General features: G+C 48.0%; 1 protein-coding gene across 1 annotated transcript in view; it reads right to left on the bottom strand.

The window, feature by feature from the left end:
- Positions 1-20,462, bottom strand: part of SARDH (sarcosine dehydrogenase) — a 97,198-nt gene extending 76,736 nt beyond the window's left edge. Inside the window, exons 1-7 of the mRNA XM_065418814.1 lie at positions 20,141-20,462; positions 18,710-18,888; positions 16,161-16,340; positions 14,840-14,963; positions 14,420-14,520; positions 9,050-9,154; positions 7,309-7,438 (exon numbers count right to left, since the gene is read on the bottom strand). Coding sequence (XP_065274886.1) covers positions 7,309-7,438; positions 9,050-9,154; positions 14,420-14,520; positions 14,840-14,963; positions 16,161-16,340; positions 18,710-18,888; positions 20,141-20,462 — 1,141 coding nt within the window. The remainder of the gene's footprint in view (positions 1-7,308; positions 7,439-9,049; positions 9,155-14,419; positions 14,521-14,839; positions 14,964-16,160; positions 16,341-18,709; positions 18,889-20,140) is intronic.
- Between the last annotated feature and the right edge of the window lie 205 nt (positions 20,463-20,667).

Below are 20,667 nucleotides of genomic sequence, written 5' to 3'. Positions count from 1 at the left end.
CAGATGCCCAGGGCTCCTGTGTTAATGATGTCTCATTCTGCCAATTCCCACTCCAGATAGGGCTGTCAATCAGAGCTCTTAAAAAAAACAAACACTATGTTGGGTGGAGGAAAAAAAAAAAAACTCCACGGGTTTTTTTTAAACCTCTGTCTGACAGTTTTCTGACTCAATGTGTCCATCGATTGGGGTGTCCGATCCCGTTTTTATGAATCCATTGGGCCTTTTTTGGTCCACAATTTCCAGCTGGTTGAAGTTCTTCTCTCTCGCACTCAAGAGAAAGGAGAAGGGATTTGGGAAGAACCAATGAATAAGCTCTTCAGGGAAGGCACCATCTCTTTGTTCTGTGTCTGTACAGCAGCTATCACAAGGGGGTCCTGGTCCAGGACTGTGGCTCCTAGACACTACACAATACAGATACATAAATGATAATAAATGATATGGTATTCTTATTATTAGTGTGTCGGTGTCTAGAGCCCCTGTACAAACCCACACAGAGGTAGCCTGTGCCTCAAAGAGCACACAGTCGGATGTGCATCTTAGCATATACAGACAGGGCCTTTCATTTGGAAGGATCCCAGAACTGGGGATTTGAAGGGGCTTAGGCATGCAGCTCCTGTTTAACTGCAATGGGATTTGGGCCCCAGTTCCCATAGGCAATGCAAACCCCAGCCTGCAAGCAAAATTCGCTATCTCCAAAACTGAAATCGAGCCATCTCTGGGGCAAGACGTGTCAGCCGCTCAGCGTTGCATGGCAACACTACTCAACAGTTCGAGACTGGGAAAGCCCAGGAATACTGCATCCAACTGTAAAACACAGCAAGCAAAATGCGGCCCTCCAAACTGGGAGGTAGCCATGCCTCCATGACACTACAGGATCTTATTGACCATATGGTCAGGTTCTTTGTTTTGCCTCCTAACAAGAGGTTTAGGGTGTTGGTTCAAAGCTGATTTCTTCTCAATAAGCAGCTCTGATCCAGTACTGACCTGTGCCTAGCCTGGGAGATCTGATGAGACTACAGCTAAAGGAGGTATGGCTGCAGACCGAGATATTCATGCTGAATCTTCCCTTCCTCTTGCTTTTTCTACTTCTGCTCAAGCCAAGACTGAAACCGTATTTGGCCGCTCCAGAGCGCTGGGGGTGGTTTTGAATCCAGATCTGGACCTGGATTTTGTGGCTCCAACTCACCTCTAATTTCTACACAACCATTTAGAACAAAGTTTTCGTCTTCAACAGGGCAGGTTGCCAGATACCCACATTTCACTGAGCAAACAGGCCAGACTATAAATCAGGGAATTAATGGGGAGAAATCTGAAGGTGGACTTAGAACCCAGGCCCATGGCTTGCCAGCAAACGCTCTACAGGGTGAGCTAAAGGATTAGCCATGACATGCAAAGATTCCGTTATTGGTAAATCCCTTACAAGCAAATTGAGTCTCAGATGTTCATCCCTAGATTTGTCTGTCTTGTTCTTGGTTCTGCTCAACCGCAATAAAGATAAATGATAAGAAATATGAACTCAAAGCCCCTACTCTCCAAAACACAGCTTGCCTGTAAAGGAATGGCCTTGTTTGGTACGTGAGGTGTGCAGTAACCCCATTTACAATATGGGATATAACCATCCATTGGCAGAGTGGAAAGACAAATGTGGCTTGGTAACCTAACACATTGCACTGCAGAGGGAGTTTATCACATCGTCAGCATAGATATTTAGGACGCTCTATGCCTCCTGCACCAAAAGTGTAACCACGCTGTGGAGAGGGAGCCAGGAGAAAAAAAGAATAGGAGATGAATGTCTGATGGAAGCAGGAATCAGGACAGGGTAAAAGCAAGTCAACTGCTTTTAAACCACTGTGGTCTTTATTGGGTGAACTTGGTGCTGATACCCAGGACATAAAGGCAGGCAGCTAGTGCCCAAGTTTTCCTTGCAGAGCTCTGCTGTCAGGTACCCACCTCATTCCTGACCTGTAGCAGCCTCAACTCCAGCTAGAGTGGTGGGAAACAGGTTTCTCGGAAATTTTAGATAATCAAACATTTTCCTGTCCCGAACTGGGCTGAAAAGTTGAAATCTCACAAATGTCATGAACCCCAAATCCCTACATGTTTGTTGGTTCAGATCAATCAAAACCTTCTGCTTCAATCATTTCAAACGGCCTCATTTCAATTTTATTTTTTGAAAACCATCTTTTAGTCTAAATTTATGAACATTTTGAACGACAAATCATTTTGACAAAAAAAATTGAATCTTTCTATTTCAAAAGCGTCAAGACATCCTGTTTCATCAATTTCAAAACCCTTTTCTACCCCCAAATTTTCAAGTCGGGACAGTCATTGAAATCGACCCTGTTACGGGAACAGTTTTGGTTTCAATGAATTGACAATTTTGGCAAAAAATGGTTCATGACTGGGCACTGGGCCCCATACAACTGCAACGTAATGCAAATTAAGGCCTGTGCATCTGGAACAGGGGAAGCTGAATTCTATCCTCATGACTACTAGTAAGTTCCAGCTATCCACAGTGATCGGCATGACAAGCATGAGGCCCTAGATGGCATGGAACTGTTCCTATGTGGAGGATGACCCTTGTAGTTGATAAAAAGTTTCTGGGATACAGAAGTCTGGTTAACTGGACTATGCCTGTGCTCTCTGTTCTAACAACATTTGGACAGTGCTCTCTCACTGAAATCAGTTCCCACCCACCCTGTCAATCCCATGCCACCTTTTGCAAACTGGTTTGTTATGTCCTTGAACTCTATTTTTGCCATTAATGGGGATTTGTCCCCCGCCCCCAGGAAGCAAGTTGGGTTGCAAAACTATAAAGGGGACAAGTGTTTCTTTTATAAAAGATTTACTGTGCAGCGCAAACAACATGCTTTTGCCATTTGTTTGTGCATTCCAAACCCACCGTGACTTGGCTTTCACAGCTAGAATACATGCAAGTGTAAATCCAGAGTGCAGGGGGTGGGGGAAAAGGATCTTTGAGCCTTTAGAAATCACATTTATTGTATATAAAAAAAGTTGGCTTCCTGCCGGAGACCTGGCTTCTCAGTGGAGACTGAGAGCTGTACTTACACCCTGATTTAATCAAAGCTGCGCTTCCCAGGGCCAAGGCATCTACCTTGTAAATGTCATGTTTTATCTGGTTAGGAGCAAGAGATGTGTCCTACTTTCCCTTCGAGCAACTGTGCAGCTCTGTCCCTGTGGGGCTGGAGGGTTTTTCCTTTTAAATACTTCAGTGAAATGAGAGCAGGTCTTTATGGTGCAGGCTTCTCCAGTAAATGCACAGCAGTCTTGAAATGGAACCTCATAAGCTATTCCTCAGACTCCCATATAGCACTGCACTGTATCTCATTTCAGACTCAATACCCTTCTATATAAGCCATGCAGATGCCAGTCCTAGAACTGCCAATGGTGCTGGATTTACAGATCTGGTAGATCTTTTCCATCCCTAATGTCTAAAGAATCCAGTCATGCTGCCTAAGCTTACCATATGGATATTTCCACCAAAAAGATTAGCAATAAAATAGCCATCAGCGTTGACATTTTAAAGTGTTGTCACTAGGTTTCAGAGTGAACACCAGATAGCTATAATGCCTCTTAGAGCTATTGTTTCAGGGTGTCTGCACCCTAAGACGGATAGTGCTTCATCTGGTTGCATACCCTTGCACCTAAAAAGGTTTGCAGCCGCAAGAGCTTTAAACTTCTTTTTTTTTCAAAAATAAAAGCTCAAATGCTGAAGAAACTGAGCAGCCCCTCATGGTCATGTTCCCAAGGCAGAGCAATCTCCTGATGAGAACAGATCTGCTATGAACTGGACCAAGAGCAAATTCATTTTAATTTGTACAAGATTAGATTTGAACCAAGGGGAGCAGAGGTGAAAAGCTGCCTAAGAGTCGGATATACAGTGAAGGGTAGGGCACGGGTATACAGGTCTCCATCCAGGGCTTGGCAGGAAGATGGCTAGCTCTCTTGCTGACTAGAAGACAGACCACAGATGCATGCCGCAGGGATGACCAGGGAAGATGGGCTGGCCCAGCTGTGCGGAATTAAGTCATCCCCTTAGGACACTGTCAAAGTGTTCTGAAAAGTCACAGCTGGCTGAATCTTTGGGGAGAGAGGAGGATGCTATCGGGAAAAGTGCTCTCCGTGCAGCTCTCCAAACCTTGGTTGTGCAAAGCCTTTTCTAAAGCCTTCGTTTAAAACCCCTGACTTTGGGAAGTTGGTCCTGGTCTGGTCACGAGCCTAGATACATTATTTGGACTTCTAGACACATGCATTTGGACCCTGGGCTATTGGTCCCATGCACATCTCAACGTCCATTTTCTGCAAGGCAGACACCAGGGGTCTGATTTCCAGCCATCATAGTCCCTGCTGAATATTTAGTATTGCCAGCTCATTCCCATGGATACAATGATGCCCAGATAGAAGAAACCTTCAATCCAAACCCCTCAATCTGTAGGGGCAGCTGTAGTCTAGTGTAAGGAGTTTGGGCCAAATGTTGGGAGAGCTCTGCGCTACCCCATGACTCTGCCACTGACTTGCTATGGGACCCTTGGCAAGACACCGCACCTCTATGCCTCAGTTTCCCCATCTCTAAAAATGGAGATAACACTGCTTTGCGATCTAGAGATGAAAAGCACTTAGGGCCCGATTTCCAAAGGCATTTAGGTACCTAAAGAGGTAGACAGGTGCCTAGTGGGATTTTCAAAAGCACCTAGGTGCCCAACGCCATTGATTTCCTATCTGCATCTTTAGGTGCCTTTGAAAAATCTGGCCCAAAGTATCATGATCATTTTCTCTAGGCCCCAGAGCATTAAAAGACCCCTGCTGGCACACCCATGCAGGAAACTATCCCTGTGCAGTGCAGAGCCGTGAAACGAGCAGCGAGGAAAGAGGTGTGTGCGTGGCTGTGTCTACACTACGAGCCCGGGGGGTGATTCTGCTGCTCGTGTGCGCACTCTCGTGGTAGCTCTCATTGAGATAGCACGAGTGTAAACAGCAGGTTAGCCACAGTAGCATGGGCAGCGGCAGTGGAGGTACGGCTCAGCCGTGCCACGTACAGACCCACCGGGTTCGGGAGGATTTGTAGCCAGCACAGCTCAGCTGTGCCTCTGTTACCGTGACTACACGGCAAGTCATACTTATGCCAGCTCAAAGGGCGTTAGCATGAGCACGTGGACACGGCAGGGGAATCTCAACCCTAGCTCTTCGTGTAGACGTACCCTAAATGTTTAGTGGTTTCCTCCCTGGATTCTTGCTTTCCTTACTGAGGTTCTGGAGTCTCTTTTATCCCTTTACTCTTGTATGCCAGGACCTGGGTTTTTTCCTTTATCCTCTCTGCTGATGACCCCCAATTGGGAATCCGTATTACCAGCTAGAGTTGAATCAGGGTATCCCTTAATCTCAGTGTGGCAAAGTGTTCCCCAACACTGATCGAATACAGCTGGGAGGTTGGATCTGTCTGAGCCCGGAGGTACACTACCTCGGGCATTGTTCCGAAACACATGGAACGTTCCATCTTGGGGACCATTCTTCTAATGGGCCTGGAACTAAAATATCTCAATACCCCCTGCCAATGGTTACCCTGCTTCCAGGGAAAGCACCCCAATTCATCTCCCCATCTTACTCACACCCCTAGATTTGAAGGCATAAATAGGTCCCACTTTTGCAGCTGCAATGTGGAAAGGTCATGCAAGGTGATGTGCAAAGGGAGTCAAAGCAGCTCGCCACCTCGCAGGATCTGTGTCCTAAACGACCTTTTCCCTGGTTTGTGCCCACTAATCAAAGACCTGGAGTTCTGTAGTAAGTTACCAGAGCTGAGGGTGCAAAATAACTTCCTACCTGCAAAAAGCAGAGGCCAGTATCTGAAAATCTGTCCTTTAACGTTCAAATCCAGTCGCAGGAAAATCAGCGGTAAACATGGGTGACATTACTGCACGGCCGCACCCACTTTCTCTGGAATTCGTTTGGCTGCAGACTTTTAGCATCAAAACCACTGAGCAGTGTTGCCCAGAGAATGAGGGGGGGAAAAACCCACTGAAATGTAACAAAACTCCTGGGCTATTTTCCTCCCTATACAAGCCTTCTGCTGCCACCTTCAGGAATAGGATATCATTGCATCCAATCCTGTTCTCCCTTTGTATTCCAACGGGCTTATTTCCTTCAAAGAACTATCAGCTGCAAACAAGAGCCTCCAGGCAGAGGTCCCTTTGGTGTTCCATTGTATTTGCCAGTTCTGCTTCACAAGTCATGCCTAGCATTTCCCCACTCCACAGCATTTGTATCTCCAGAAGGCTCAAGGGGACTGGTGTGGCATTTAGAAATGCTATACCCGTCACAGGGCTTCTGAGAAATTCAACCAGACTGAGATGCTGTGTGTACAGTATAACAAAACCTCCTTAGCCAGGAGGACAGAATCTGCAATGGGAACCTTGAGGGAATGGGACAGCTGTGACGTCCTAAGGGCCCTCGGACAGAGATGCTGTGGGGACGGCCAGAATAAGACAACATTGAAATTCTGGGGCTCCCCTGTCCCGTTGCCCCACCCACCTTGAGACTTACATCCCCAAAATCATTACAAGCAGATCTGTGAGCTTTCCAGATCAGACATGTGCGAGAAGCACAATATCCATCATGCCAGGACAGAGCCAGCTCAGCTTTCTTCCAGCTTTTAGTGCCAAGGCAGGTCAACCAAGTTGCTATTAGCTCTAATTCGCACTCCCACAAGCTGTTTGAAGCTGAGCCGCTCCAAGGATGTGCCAAATTCTCGCCTGCCTTTGAGCACGTTGAAGGAAAGGTTTCCATTCCAGCCCTGGCAATCTAGCACCCCACCGCTTGATAAAAACAAGGGGTAACTGCAGCAGTACATAGGGGAACTGGCTTTGGGGGGGAAAAAGATTTGATCAATGCACTGGATGATCATGGCAAGCAGTGATCTATGGAGCCATTTCCCACCCCTTTCTGCTTCTATACAGGGTCTGATCCAAAACCTACTGAAGTCGATGGGAGCCTTTCTGTTGGTTTCCATGGGGGCTGGACCAGGTCCTTGTTCCATCTCTTTTGTGACTGTGCGCGCGTGTGTCTTTAAGGAAAAACCAAGGAAGACAGACATTTTATCCGTTCCCAATTTGTCTCCTTGCGTGGGTGGGTAGGAGAAAGCAAGAGAGACTGATTCATACTAACCCTGCATATAAATATAATCATTGCTAGCTCCAAACTAGGAGAATACATAGAAAAAAAAATAATCAGCACAGACTCATCAAGGAACAAAGCTGCATTGATGGCATGTGGAATGCACTGTCAAAATATTACCTGGCCCACAGACAGTGGATTTAATTCCGGTTTTCTCCAGCACCGGGACTCTGTTTATTGCACCTTCAATATGCTGCATGAACACATCCCAGTCCAGATCAAAGAGGCCAAAGGCAAATTTCTCAGATACCTGAGGGGAAACAGGAGCCGAGGTACACAGAAGTTAAGTGAGAGATGATGTTTATTTTATAACAAACACCCCATTCTGACAGCTGCTTAGCGGCTGCTTCCTGTAAGGTGCTGAGTATCTTCATTGCCCGCTGAAATCAATAGGAACTGTGGGGGCTCGGCGCTTCTGGAAAACAGCCCCAAGGGGTGAACTCCTGGCCCTGTTGAAGTCAATGGGAGTTTTGACATTGATTAAGGCTCCCAAAAAACCAATGCACCCAAAATTAGAAGCTGCTTTGGAAACTTTGGTTTCATAGGACCTTATCTGCTAAGCTGTCCAGCCAAGGGGAGGAACCGTGATGCCTAGCTAGTACCTTAACCACCCAAGCTATGAATGAGACATAGGCCCCCTCAGTTAGAACCACTTGCATATGGGCTTATTCAACACCACTGTCCACTTTGTCTTAGGGTAAAACACAAGAAAGAATACCTCATTTTTTCTTGAAAGACAAGCCCATTAACTCCTGTAGTAATTGACACATTAAACTCCCCATCCAGTTACTGTGAAAATGGAACATCCCATTCGCAGGATATAGGACAGGAAAAGAGGGCTGGGAAGGTTGAAGAAAAAGTTCATCACAAGCCACAGTCATTTACTATCACCTTCAACATTAATCCCAGAAAGATTTTCATTCGTTCGTTTGGAAGCCTTTCTCCCATTGCAGAGAGGGAGCAAAATCTAACCAAGACTCGTGTTACAGGACTAGGTCATAGCTGGACAGTCAATTTCCAGTCACTACTGCCAGTAAAGAACTCACTTGGCACCATTTGATCCAGGAGAAAGGGTGGTAGGACTCAGGAACTCTAGGTTCAATTTCTGTCTCTTCCTATGTGACCTTGGGCAAGTCACTTAATATCTTTGAGCCTCGAATCCCACTCTGCAAAGCCAGCATAATAGTACTTTCTGTCACCCAATCTTTGCCAGGTCTACTTGGCACATGAGCTCTTTGAGCAGGCACTATCCCATACTATTGGTGAACAGCACAACGGGACCCCGATCTCAGCTTGGGCCCCTGGCTGCTATTGGGAAACGAACAACAAATAATCTGGTGATCTCATTCGCAGACATGCCACTCTGTGGAGAGAAGGCAGAGGTGGCAGGAGGAGATGGTGGCATTTTTGTACTTTGAGAACGATGAAAAAGGTTTTAGAGGCAACACCTGAGGCCCAAGCTAATAAACCGACGACATGCCTCATGTGGCTTGCCCAACATCAGAGACAAGAACCTATGGCAAAGCAGGGATCTGAACCATGATCTCCCAAGTCCCAGGCTAGTGCCATAACCGCTAGACTGTCCTTCCTCTCCCATTCTTGCTCACAGGGCATACATTTCTTCAAGCAGGTTTGGTTCTGGTCTAGATCTAAGCCAGATCCAAACAGAAGAAGCTGTCAAATCCCCTCTCCCTCCGAGTCCTGCTGAACCCAGCTCTGTCTTAATGTAAAGGGTCTTCATTTCATGCATTCTGGCACATAAACAAGAGAGCTAAGGAGCTCATTTCAGCGCCTACTTTGTCAAAACGGTTTTCCTGGTAACATGCTTTATTTCCTATGAAAACCTCTCAGCACCGCTCACCTCCTCCCAGAATATTGGATTTGACTCATATCCGCCCACGGACAGGGCATCGCCTTGGAGACGGAGATACACCGAGGCGTCATGATCGCGAACGTTCGGCATATTCTAAACAGAGGTAGAAAGGAATATCATCAAAGCAGGGCAGGAGGGGTAAAGCTTCTGCCCTTGTTCCAACACTGCACCCAAAACTGAATGGCCCTCTTCTTCCCTGCAGCTGCCTTGCTGGATGGCCACTGGAGTGTCATTATAAACATAAGGGTGCAGGTTACCAGGGCTGTTTATTCTCCAAATCCTTCCACTCCAGGAGAGTCCACGCCTGCTGGAATCACTAGCAGCTCCTCTGTGATTCCCCCAGCACGGAAATCCCCTAGAACCTCCTCACCAAGAGGCAGAGTGCACCCCGCTCCTCCCTGTCCCCCCCATTGCAAGACTTGCCAGCGGTCAGGACTCGGAGCTCAGGCCTAGTGGAGGAAGGAAGAAGCCAGTCCTGGTGGTTCGCTACCTGCCCCACTTCTGGTTCCCCACTCTCGGGAATCCCACATTATTCCTAGCCCTCCCACCTGCTCACCATTCTATTGCCCTGTGTGGGGTTTATCTGGCTTCCCCTGACCCCTGCTGGTGGCATCAGCGCCCCGACACTCCCCGCCCAAGGAAAATCCACTCAGACCGGGTGACCAATGAGACAGTTCTCCAGAGGCCTAAGACGAGCCAGGAGGAACCACTGACCCATCAGGCCAGTTAATAAAGCTGCCCTGATTTTGCTCAGGGGCAGAGCTGGGCTGGACGGAGGAGCAGCTCCTCAGGGCCAACGCAGGGCAAGGCCCTGACCTGGGCCTAAGTGCTACAACAAGATGGCTCCTGAGTGACTATTCTGGTGAGAGACCGATACCAACCTTATGCCATGGGCCACCCTGCCCCAAGCAGCTGGCCAAACTAAGGCAGGGAACGGCTGCAGTACCAAGCATGGCCCTGAAGGGGGCACTGCAGAGCAGCTCTGCTGCCCACGTCGTCAGCCCTCGTCTAATGGTAGAACAACCAGCAGGACAGGACACCAAGTTGCCATTGCCCCGCACTGTGTTCAAAGCCCCACTCCAGCCATTTGGCATGTTTTTTACAGGAACAATTTCCTTGGCTGTTTACAGTCCCGTTTCCTTACTGCAATTTGCCCCTCCTGCCCTCCACCGCCTGCACACGCTGGTTTGTTGTTGTAGGGTTGCATTTGAGCACTGGAGTTACTGTAGGGTTGTTGATGGTTCTGGTGCTGTGCACATTGCAGAGATGTGCACGCTGGTTTGTTATTGTAGGGTCACTCACAAGCACAGGTGCAGCACCCGCTGGCTTGTTATTGTAGGGTTGCTCATGACGGCTGCTAGCTGTGCACGCAGTGATTTGTTATTGGGGGACTGAGAGATGAATCTTAACTCCCTCTAGCTTGGATCCAAATTTGGCTGGGGCTGTATTGAGGCTCACAAGGGCTGGGCAGGAGAGACCGATTTGTTTTAAAGCCTCAAAGCCTTTGTCTTTAAAAGGACCACACTGACTCTGCAAACAAACGGTGAAAAAAAGACCTGGCTGTGGCAGGTCACAGCCAATTAGTTTCAGCACTGGGCCCTTTCTAAGCTGCCGGCTTTGCACAGGCTAAAAGTGGCTCTACTTTGCCTCAAAGAAGTAAGAGCTCTACTTGACAGCACTGCTCAGACACCAGCAAAACAAGATTAGCGGCAGACGATACGAGCAATGCACCGAGACATTCTCCCCGCATACGCTGCCCACGGGCAAAGGGGGCTAAGCAGCTGTAGAAGAACTGGTGGTGCTGATATGATTACATGGGCTGAGTCTAATTCACTAAACAGATCTGCTGTGCGTCCCAGCCCCAGACCAAGAGCATGAGCTACGTGGCGCTGAAATGCAAGCTGATTTCTGTCTTGATCTGAACAAGACTCATCTCTAAAAACCAACCCCAAATCTAGCCTTCCTCCACAAAACCACAACTGAGTGACTATGGAAGCAGACAAGACTGCACTTGTGAATTCATTTGAAGATAGTAATAATGCCTAGCTCTTGTCCTCAGTAAATCTCAAAGCACTTTGCAATGGACGTCATAGTATCACTATCCCCATTTTATAGCGGGGGAAACTGAGGCACAGAGACTTGCCCAAGGTCACCCATCAGGCCAGTGGCCAAGTCAGGAACAGGACACAGGTCTACTGAGTCCCAGTCCAGGGCGCTATCCCTTAGGTCACGCTGAGTTAATTGATGTGTTTGTATAGGGCCAAGTGCAATGGGGTGCCAATCCTCGTGGGGCCACTATTCAGACAATAAGGCATGAAATCAATAGGCTGCAGCAGAGCTGCTCCAGACATTCGCAGGAGAAGAACTGGCAGACTGGCAGGCCGGTGTGTTTTGATCCACGTTAAAAGGAAAAATGATTTCTCTCTTACCGCACCTACACAACAAGATGAAACAGTACAACAGCCAAGACACTACTACATAGTTAAAGAATAACATTGACTTTCTTTAACAACATAGCATGAAAATATTTAAGTTACACAAAGGGAATTATTGTAGGGTCTTACTGTATTTTTCACTGATAAATTAAGAATAATCATCAGCATTTCAATAAGAGGCACTGTGGTTAGTGGATAGGCCTCTAGCCTAGCAGTCAGGAGACCTAGGTTCTATTTTCTGCTCTGCCACTGACTTATTATACAACCCTGGGCAAGTCACTTGAGGTTTTTCCTCTTCTACTCCTGCCTATTTAAGTCGTAAACTCTTCAGGGCAAGGATTGCCTCTAACTATGTATCTGTGCAGTGCCTAGCACAATGGGGGCCCAGTCTGGGGTCAGGCTGGTAGATGCTACTGCAATATAAAAAATAATATAGTTAAATGGCACTTTCCAAAATCAACTGTCAAAGAATCAAGATGCAGGGGAAAAACAGAGGGCATGACAGAAAATGTCATACAAAATTACTCTAAAAAAAATCTACAGACCATAAATTAATATCACCTCCTTTTGTATGGTTTCACAAACACCCTTATAGAATTCCAAAGCATAGAAATGCCTCTGAAATTTTGCAGGATGGTTCAAAAATATTTAGAAAACTGTATCATTTCCTTGTCAGGGCTGCAGGACTTTTCCAAAAAGGCTGTTTGCTAAGATGAACCACAGTTACTCGGGGATATCTGGACTCCTTTATCAAACACAAAACACCAGAGCCCCGAGGGTAATTCTGCTATGAAAGGGGGGGAAACAGAAGAAACAGGGCCCTTGTGTTAAAATATTCATAACTATTAAATAGAATGATATTAATTTAATAAAATACTTAAGATTAAAAATAAATAAATTAATGGAGATATCCTATTTCCTTGAACTGGAAGGGACCTTGAAAGGTCATCGAGTCCAGCCCCCTGCCTTCACTAGCAGGACCAAGTACTGATTTTGCCCCAGATCCCTAAGTGGCCCCCTCAAGGATTGAACTCCCAACCCTGGGTTTAGCAGGCCAATGGTCAAACCACTGAGCTATCCCTCCCCCGTGTATTAATTATTAATTATTTGTATCTTATGTTTGAAGTCAACATTCAGAGATTCCATCTAAGCTCTTCCTTTGAAATGCTCCCTTTGCTGCATAGTGCTTGTGTTGCCCAAGAGAGACATCTAGCGGCAGGCTGAGGAATGAAACTTTTCCAAGGCGACATTTGTTTCTGAAATGCTACGGGCAGATGTGCTGAGATGGGGCAGTGGGATCTGTAGCAACAATTCCAGCCGCAAAGAACAGTAGGGTTCCTCTCCCGCAGTCCTGACCAGTTGGGTGGGGGGGATGTAGAAACAGGCAATATGCTTTTTCATACAAGGAGAGGGCTCAGAGGAGCAGTATCGTGGCTTCATTAAGCTGAGCCAGGAGCAGTGAGATAAGTACCCAGATGGCATCACAACAGCAGTGGTGTTGAGCAGCGCAAGTGGGGATGTCGGGCAAAACCGCAATGGACTAGCCTGTGCTGCCCCACCAGGTCAGTTACCAACGGTCCAATACCGTGGGGATGGGCATGGTGCAAGAACGGAGAGAATACAACAGAATTTTTGGGTCTGGGCAGGGCCCAAGAGCAGAGCTGATCAAACTGTGTAAGTTACCCGATAGATGTAGTCTTTTTTCCTCCAATCACAGATTACCCGCAAACAGGTCGAGCCTTTTATTACCTTGTTCATTACACACATCAGCGTCCCAGCACTGCTTTGCTCTAGAGCAGGTTTAGGGTGACCAGATATCCCGATTTTATAGGGAGAGTTCCAATGTGCGGGGCTTTGTCTTATATAGGCGCCTATTACCCCCCTTCACCTGTCCTGATTTTTCACACTTGCTCTCTGGTCACCCTATGCGGGTTAGGACATTTTGCCAAAAACAGTTTTCAGGGATATTTTTGCATATTTCCCCCAGTTTGTCACCAGTGCTATTCAGTGCAAGATCATTTTAACCAATGGATTATTTGTAAACCTGGTGCTATTTGGCACTAGACAGCCATGTGTTGTGCATCTGCTACTCAGATTTGCTATTTACATTGTGTGTCTGGTCACCTACAGTCACATGGTACTGTTTCCATTTCTGATTGGTTGGTCTAAGCTTTATCAACCAGAGGAGTCCCCCTTTCTGTCTGCAGATTACCTGTGAACACGCAGATTTGTTCAACAAAGCTACTGTTTGAATAACAACAATGGGTGAAATAGCCTTGGATGCACACACTGAGTATGTGTGCCCTGCAATCTGAGGTCTGACTGCAGCTCAGGGAGACATACCTGCACAAGCGTGGCAAAATACAGCATAGTAGATCTGCCACTGTGGGCTGTACAAGCACGCCGGAGATCTCGAGTACATACTCCCATTGCTATCCCGCGCTGAAGCCATTGCAGTCACATCTACTCTGCTCTATTTAGGAGCGCGAACATGGGTGCATCTACCTGAGCTGCAGTCATGCCTCAGATTGCAATAGAGAGACCCAGTGATTCACAGCACTTCTGCTTTCCGGACCTCACTCCACCTGAATGTCTGTGGATAGCCAGATAAAAGGGGCCAGGGATGCAAGCTAAGCCCAAGAGTAGGCTTCATTGGCAAGATTATTCACAGATGTTTCGTCATTGTATTCACCAAGAAGAGCATCTCCTAGAGAAGATGGGACACACAAAGCCACCTCTAGGAAAGGAAAGGAGGTTGGCTGTTAGGGAGAAAAAAGTGTCCCAGATCATAGAAGCGTTTGTGAAAACCAGGAGACCCTCCCCCCCCAAATTCTGAATCAAGTCCCCTCTGGAAAGCACCCCCAGCACATGTCTCTGTCTGATGACAAACCCTCCAGTTAGAGAAGAAGAGCAATGAACTGACCTGAATGCCCTCTATCCGCTCCGTCACCACGTATGCATGATGCATAGCCACCAGGGGCACGTTTACACCAGCCATCTGGCCCAGGGCTCGGGCCCACACTCCTGTCGTAAAAACAAACCACCGCTCCATGAGTGACCACTGGAATGTATGAGGAGCTGCACCAGAGACTCAGAGTCCAGAATGCTGCCCCCCTGACGCGTGGAAACAGGGAGTTAAGACCCTTTGGCTCAATGTTACACACAATCAAAAGCTGCATTCACTTGGCATCTTTCCCCTCCCTGAGCACAGCCATGGTGAACCAAAGAATGCCTCACTCAAAGACTGGACAAAGTCTCCTAATTGCTGGGACAGGAAGGATTAGTACCTCCATCAGATTCTGCCAAGTGGCAGGGCTGTAGCTACGTTACCTTGATTTCCTACCTGCACAGTTCACCACACAGGGAGTCTGGATGGTCCCATAGTTTGTTTCCACTGCAGCTACCCTTTGCACACCCAGGTCATCGGCTCTGACTTGAATACCGGTCACTGGGCAATTCTCTATTACCTGGGGACAGCGAAAGAGAAGCTCAGTGACGTGCCCCTGGGGTTTGAATGTTAAGGGTTGGACTCATAATACCAAATGAGTAACCCAGATCTCCTGAGTGGAGCTGGGTGAATAACACACTGGTAGTTCATTGGCAATTTTGAAAAAAACCAAAACAAAAATTGTTTCGGGTCCGGCTGAAAACGAAAATTTTCAGCGAATCGAAAAAGCTGAAAAAAAATGTACATTTCAGCTAGAATGAAAGAGTTTGTTTCCATTTTGACCATTTTTGAATTTTAAAAAATTACATTAAAGGAAATTTTGAAGCAAAAAGTCATTTCAAGCTAAAACAATCAAAATGTTTTGGTTCAAAAATGTTAAAACAAAAAGATTTGGGTTTTTTGAGGGGGAAGGGTTGAAATGAACAATGAATCGAAACCGACACAAATTTGCAAAATGTTTTAGCTGAAAAATGTTATTGAGCTCTACTCTGGAGATGCAGGCAGTGGCTTCACCCCAAGGCTCTCCTTCCCAGCATGGGAAGTGTTAACCCAAACATAGGTCTGTCTTTTTTTTTTTTTTTTTTTTTTTTTAACTTTCATAAAAACCATTCTTATTATTTCAAGGGAATTAAATTCACCTCTTTAATTTTGGGCTTAAACTACTTGTCAGTGGCCTTTTAAGGTAATTTTAAATCTCAGAGAACTATAATTATCCATTTGTATTGTGGTTAGCACGGAGGAGCTCCAGTCACGGACCAGGAACCCACTGTGCTAGGCGCTGTACAAACACAGAACCAAATGTTGGTCCCTGTGCCAATGAGCTTGCTGCATTTTACACCTCACCAACAACTTGTTTTTCACAATGTAGCTGTTTTGGTCACACATCCTTTCCCCATTTTCCCCCTCCTCTTTATTTCCCCATCTCTTACGGCTCTATGCCAAAACCACCATCTCTGAAGAAGGCATGGCTGGGCCTCCCGTCAAAGTCAGTCAGCGCCACACCCAATCTGCCAAAGGGGGGGCGCTGTTAAGCAGAACAAGGCAACTTTGAAACAGAGATCTGACTTTGAGAATGGCAGAGGCTGGGAACAGCAGGAAGCAAAGGATCAAGGGTGTGAGGGGGGAAATGTAAAGAGAGAGAACGTCTGACTGAATTTGTGAGTTGTGAAAAGCTACAAGGCCCAGACACCCAACCAAATGTGCAATAGTCAATTACCGAAGCGCCTCTGGCAGTAGCTGCCCTGGTGAGGGTTGTACAGGTGCCAGCAGGATCCATTGTGCCATCCTTAGGAACGTAAAGTGTGCCATAAAGATCATCCACGTTCATGTGCGGGTACAGATCCTTGGTTTCTGCAGGGGACAGGACGTAGGATTCTATGCCATAGACCTTACCCAGCTACAAACGAGACACGAGAACAGGTGCATTAATTCAGACAAGACAGCATGGTGTGGCATCTCTGCAAAACAATCAACAATGTGAAGAAAGCACAGGGGCACATCTGGGTCCCAAATAACTACACGCCAACATGCCAGGCGCACTGACGATCTAACTGGTTTCTGGTGGATTCCCAAAACACAGTACATGGTGAGCACCTTTAGTGGGCTCAAACTATTTAAAGGGACATTACCCTAGTCCTATACAAGTAGGCGGTGCAATTGGAAACATGATGCTGTACTTAATGGAGATGGGCAGTGGATGGGTTTCATTTTGCAAAGCCCAAATCAGGGATGCATTAGATCCAAGGACCTTTTTACCTGAGTCCCCAAAGCTGGGTATGGTGGAGAGAGGTTTAAAACCAACGATTCTGCTTTCGCTCCCTCTACCTCTCCTGAGCATTAAGTGTCCAATAGGCCATTGAATCAAAGAGTATTAAGATGGACACAGCTGTTTTCATAGCGTATATTTCACTAGAAGTGCAGCAGTTCGGGAGTTAAAGAAGAAACTAGTGTCACGTAACCCGTCTTTGTAACGCTTTGAAATCAAACGCTAATGTGTGTACTCCCCAGCGGGAAAAGGCAAGCGGACTGGCCAGGACTGTGCATCTCTCTGCTGCTTTGGGAGGAGGAGACGGCATTATGATCAGCAGTGAAACCAGACGTCACGGCTAATCCTGCATAGAGAGTCCCTTTCACTTTGTGGGTGAGACCAGTGTTCAGAGTCAGCTGAATCTCAAGGACCCCTCTACTAAGTGAGAGGCCATCATCGTCAAGACTGCAGTAGCCAGCAACGTGCATGGTTTACTGGCCAGGGCAATCCCTCAGCTAGAATCTCAGCACAAGGCTGTAGCACTTGGAACAATAAGGTCTGTGTGGGCTCTGCCACCAGGGATCACAAGGTGATCTACGGCCAACCTCCTCTCTGTGGGTCTCTATTTGGGTACGTCTATACTGCAGCTGGGCACACGCTTCCCAACTTGGATAGACAGACTTGCACTCCCTTTGCTCGAGCCAGCATGTGAAAAAGAGCATTGTAGCAGAGGTAGCATGGGCGGCGGCAGCTTGGGCTAGCTGCCCCAGTACGTACCCGGTGTCTGGTGGGTTTATACTCAGGCAGCTAGTCCAAGCTGCTGCCTGTGCTGCCCCCAGCTACACTGCTATTTGTAGCGCACTAGCTCAAGCAGAGCTAGCGCGTGTCTGTGTATCTGGTTGGGAAGCATATTTCCAGCTGAGGTGTAGACGGACCCTTTGATCCCCATTCCCACCTCCCTCCTTCCTGGCAGCTACTGACACTGCATTATCTTTCTTCTACCAGGGCAGGATCTACTGCATCCAAAGCCTGTAGAAATCAGTGGAGACTCTCCTGGGCTTTGGATCAGGGTTTTAGAACCTGCCATCAAGGCTGCTCCATGAATGAGAAGTGAGGCCACGTTTAACTTTCCAAGCGGGGTGGGGAAAAAATGAGCTGTCTAAATAAACAGCAATCACCCCAATCAGGACTGATTGATAAAATCTCCCTCTGTGCTGTGGGGAGAACCGGGCTCTACGCACAGCAGAAACTAAATGGTTGGCCGATGGCAGGACAGTCCTGTTTTGATGCTGCAAGTCAAAGCAGCCGAGTTGAAGACTGACGCAGCGGGTTCCCTGCGACATGGTAGAAGAGAGGATCAGTTGCAGACAGGATCCATCCCCTCCCCCACACTAGCCCATTTTCTAAGGAGCATGGATTTTCTCCATAAATATGGCACAGACATTCAAGCAGGTTGCTCTTTTTACTTTAGGGACTAAGGCCTTAGTCCTAATCTTCAAAGCGATTAGTGGATCAGACCCAGTTGCATTCGAGGCTGCATTTCAGTCTATGAACTGCTCTTGCGGGACACAAGAGAACACAAAGCTCTGGCTAGCGTAGACCAATGCATGTTACAGCCAGGGAGAAGGCATTCTCAGTAGAGTGGATCGGGCTATTGGACAAACATCCAGAGGAGATTAGAAGACTCCAGAGTCTGTCCATCTGTAGAACAACGCTTCCCTTTTTCCCCCATAACCAGAACAACTTTCACATCAACCATCTACAGCCACCACATCCTGAAAAATAACTGCCTCAAGCAGAGCTTTTGATAACCCACTAAGAGCCAGAGACGCCAAGAAATCCACTAGGGATTTCGCTACTGCCAATCTTTTTGCATGGAAGGTGGTCAGATACCACGGTGATGGGTGGTAGTACAAAACCCTTCGGCAGCTAGACCCCCTAGTCTAGCACCAGCCCTGATCCAATGATCTGTGAATAAGTAGAAGGAGAAGGAAGGAGATGAGGAGATTCCTGCTTACAGACATGAGTCTTTTGTACTCGTCCAGCCGCTGCTTGTTGGAGGCGATGAAGAGCCCGCCGTTCTGAATCCATCCTGTGTGCAGACCCGTCTCCTCCTCCAGATCTTTGCTGACCACGTTGCGAGTATGAGCCAGCAGCTCCACTTCCACGTCACTGGGACGCAGCTGCCACAGCAGACCTGGGAAAACCACAGAAGTTCCCGTAGACTCTGCCGTCACCTCCCCATTCCAACCCTCCCTTACAAGCCAAGCAGACAAACAGGTCAACAGTGAGAATTGCACCACAGGTGTTTTAGCAATAACAGAATTCCTGGCCTAGATGTAACCCACGCTGTGGTTTGCTGGCTCCCTCTAGTAGCTAGACCACATAAAGGTCTTCAGCTACCACAGCTTATGGATCGCATCGCTCACTTAGTAGAGGCTCATGCTTTTAGGTCCAGCACTCAATTCCTATTGCTGACGACCCACTCAGCAGCCGGGTGTAACAAGCGATGGTCCATTGGGGCACTAAGCCCCCAATCTAGGCATTATCCTCACCATGACATGAGCTCAGTGTCCTCTCACAATCAGCAGACACCCTGCAAATGACATCCCCAGGAGAGCAGTAGCTGGCTTTGTCGGACATCTCAGGAGAGAATCCAGACGGACGGAGCGACAGCGACTGCACCAGCCTCTCACCCTAAGCGGGGGCCCCTCTAAGTCAGGACGGGTGGGGAGCTGACACTGCGACTAACCAGCAACAGCTGGGAGAAAAAGCTCCAAGTCAGGCAGAGTGGCAGGGGCTGGAACGATTTGTATAATGGGGGTGCTGAGAGCCATTGACCCGAACTGTATGGAATGGAAACCACTTCAAGGGAGGGCGTTCAGCAGGACCCCCAGCATCCCTTGTTCCAGCGCCTATGCAGAGTGGGGCGGCTGCCAGAGGGGCTGGGGACTATCGGAAGGAGGCTCCTCAGTAGTCTGGCACAGGCCTGCCCAAGGAAGGACCCAGAGACCCGCCATGGGGAGTGGGGGTAAGACTGCTGTGGTTTCTTTCCCCTCTACCCTACAAGGTGGGGAGGAGAAGGCCAGACTTCTGGAGGCCCATGTTGTCAGGCCTTGGCGATACTCCTATATAGGGTCAAGGAGTAGCTCGCTGAGGCCTGAGAGACTGGGCTCTTAAAGGGCCAGGGTACCACAATAACCCCTTAGATGAGAGCTGAAGGAACCATTCCTTTCCCAGGTCCCCGAGGAGGGCTCATCCCCATCCAGGCGGCAAGATCGAGAGAGTCACAAACCTCTTAACCCAGAGAGGGGCAGAGTTCTTCCCACGTGGAGCTGAGCAGCCCGAGGGAGCTGATGGCTGCTCAGGCGCCAAAAGCCTCCCTCTGCAGCTCTAAGTTGGAGCCTTTGCTATGCTATAGACGCTTCCACACCCAGAGTTCTGCTCACCGGCCGTGTGCCAGGTGGTCCCCGACGTCAGATGGTCTCTTTCCAGTAAGATCACGTCGCTCACCCCCATCCTAGCCAGGTGGTAGATGGTCTGACATCCCAAGCTGCCTCCACCCACCACCACGACGTTGGCTGATTTCGGGAGCGGCCTGGTCGGCCCTTTGCCTTGAGAGCTTTCTTCCTTCAGAGTCTTGTGGTAAGGGACGCTCTTCTCTGTCGTCTGGCCCGCCCCGCTGCTGAAGCACCTGAGGCGGATGTTTCTCCCAGAGGCTGGCATCTGGCGGGAGGCAGTTCTTCGGACCACGGCGCTCAGGTAGGCCATGGTGACCTGGAATTCCAAAGACAAACCTTCAATGGACTGAGCAAAGATCTCGGCACACGCTAGCAATACAAAAGTCCACATTGGAGTTATTACTATTATCATGGGCCAGGACCCCATTGTGCTAGGCACTGTACAAACAAAAAAAACGGTCCCTGCATATGGTCACAGCCTGGAATTTCAGGTCACAAATGGTTATGGAAGAAGA

This window comes from Emys orbicularis, chromosome 18 (genome assembly GCF_028017835.1).
Source record: "Emys orbicularis isolate rEmyOrb1 chromosome 18, rEmyOrb1.hap1, whole genome shotgun sequence".
Taxonomy (NCBI): Eukaryota; Metazoa; Chordata; order Testudines; family Emydidae; genus Emys; species Emys orbicularis.
This window is presented reverse-complemented; position numbering and strand designations above follow the sequence as displayed.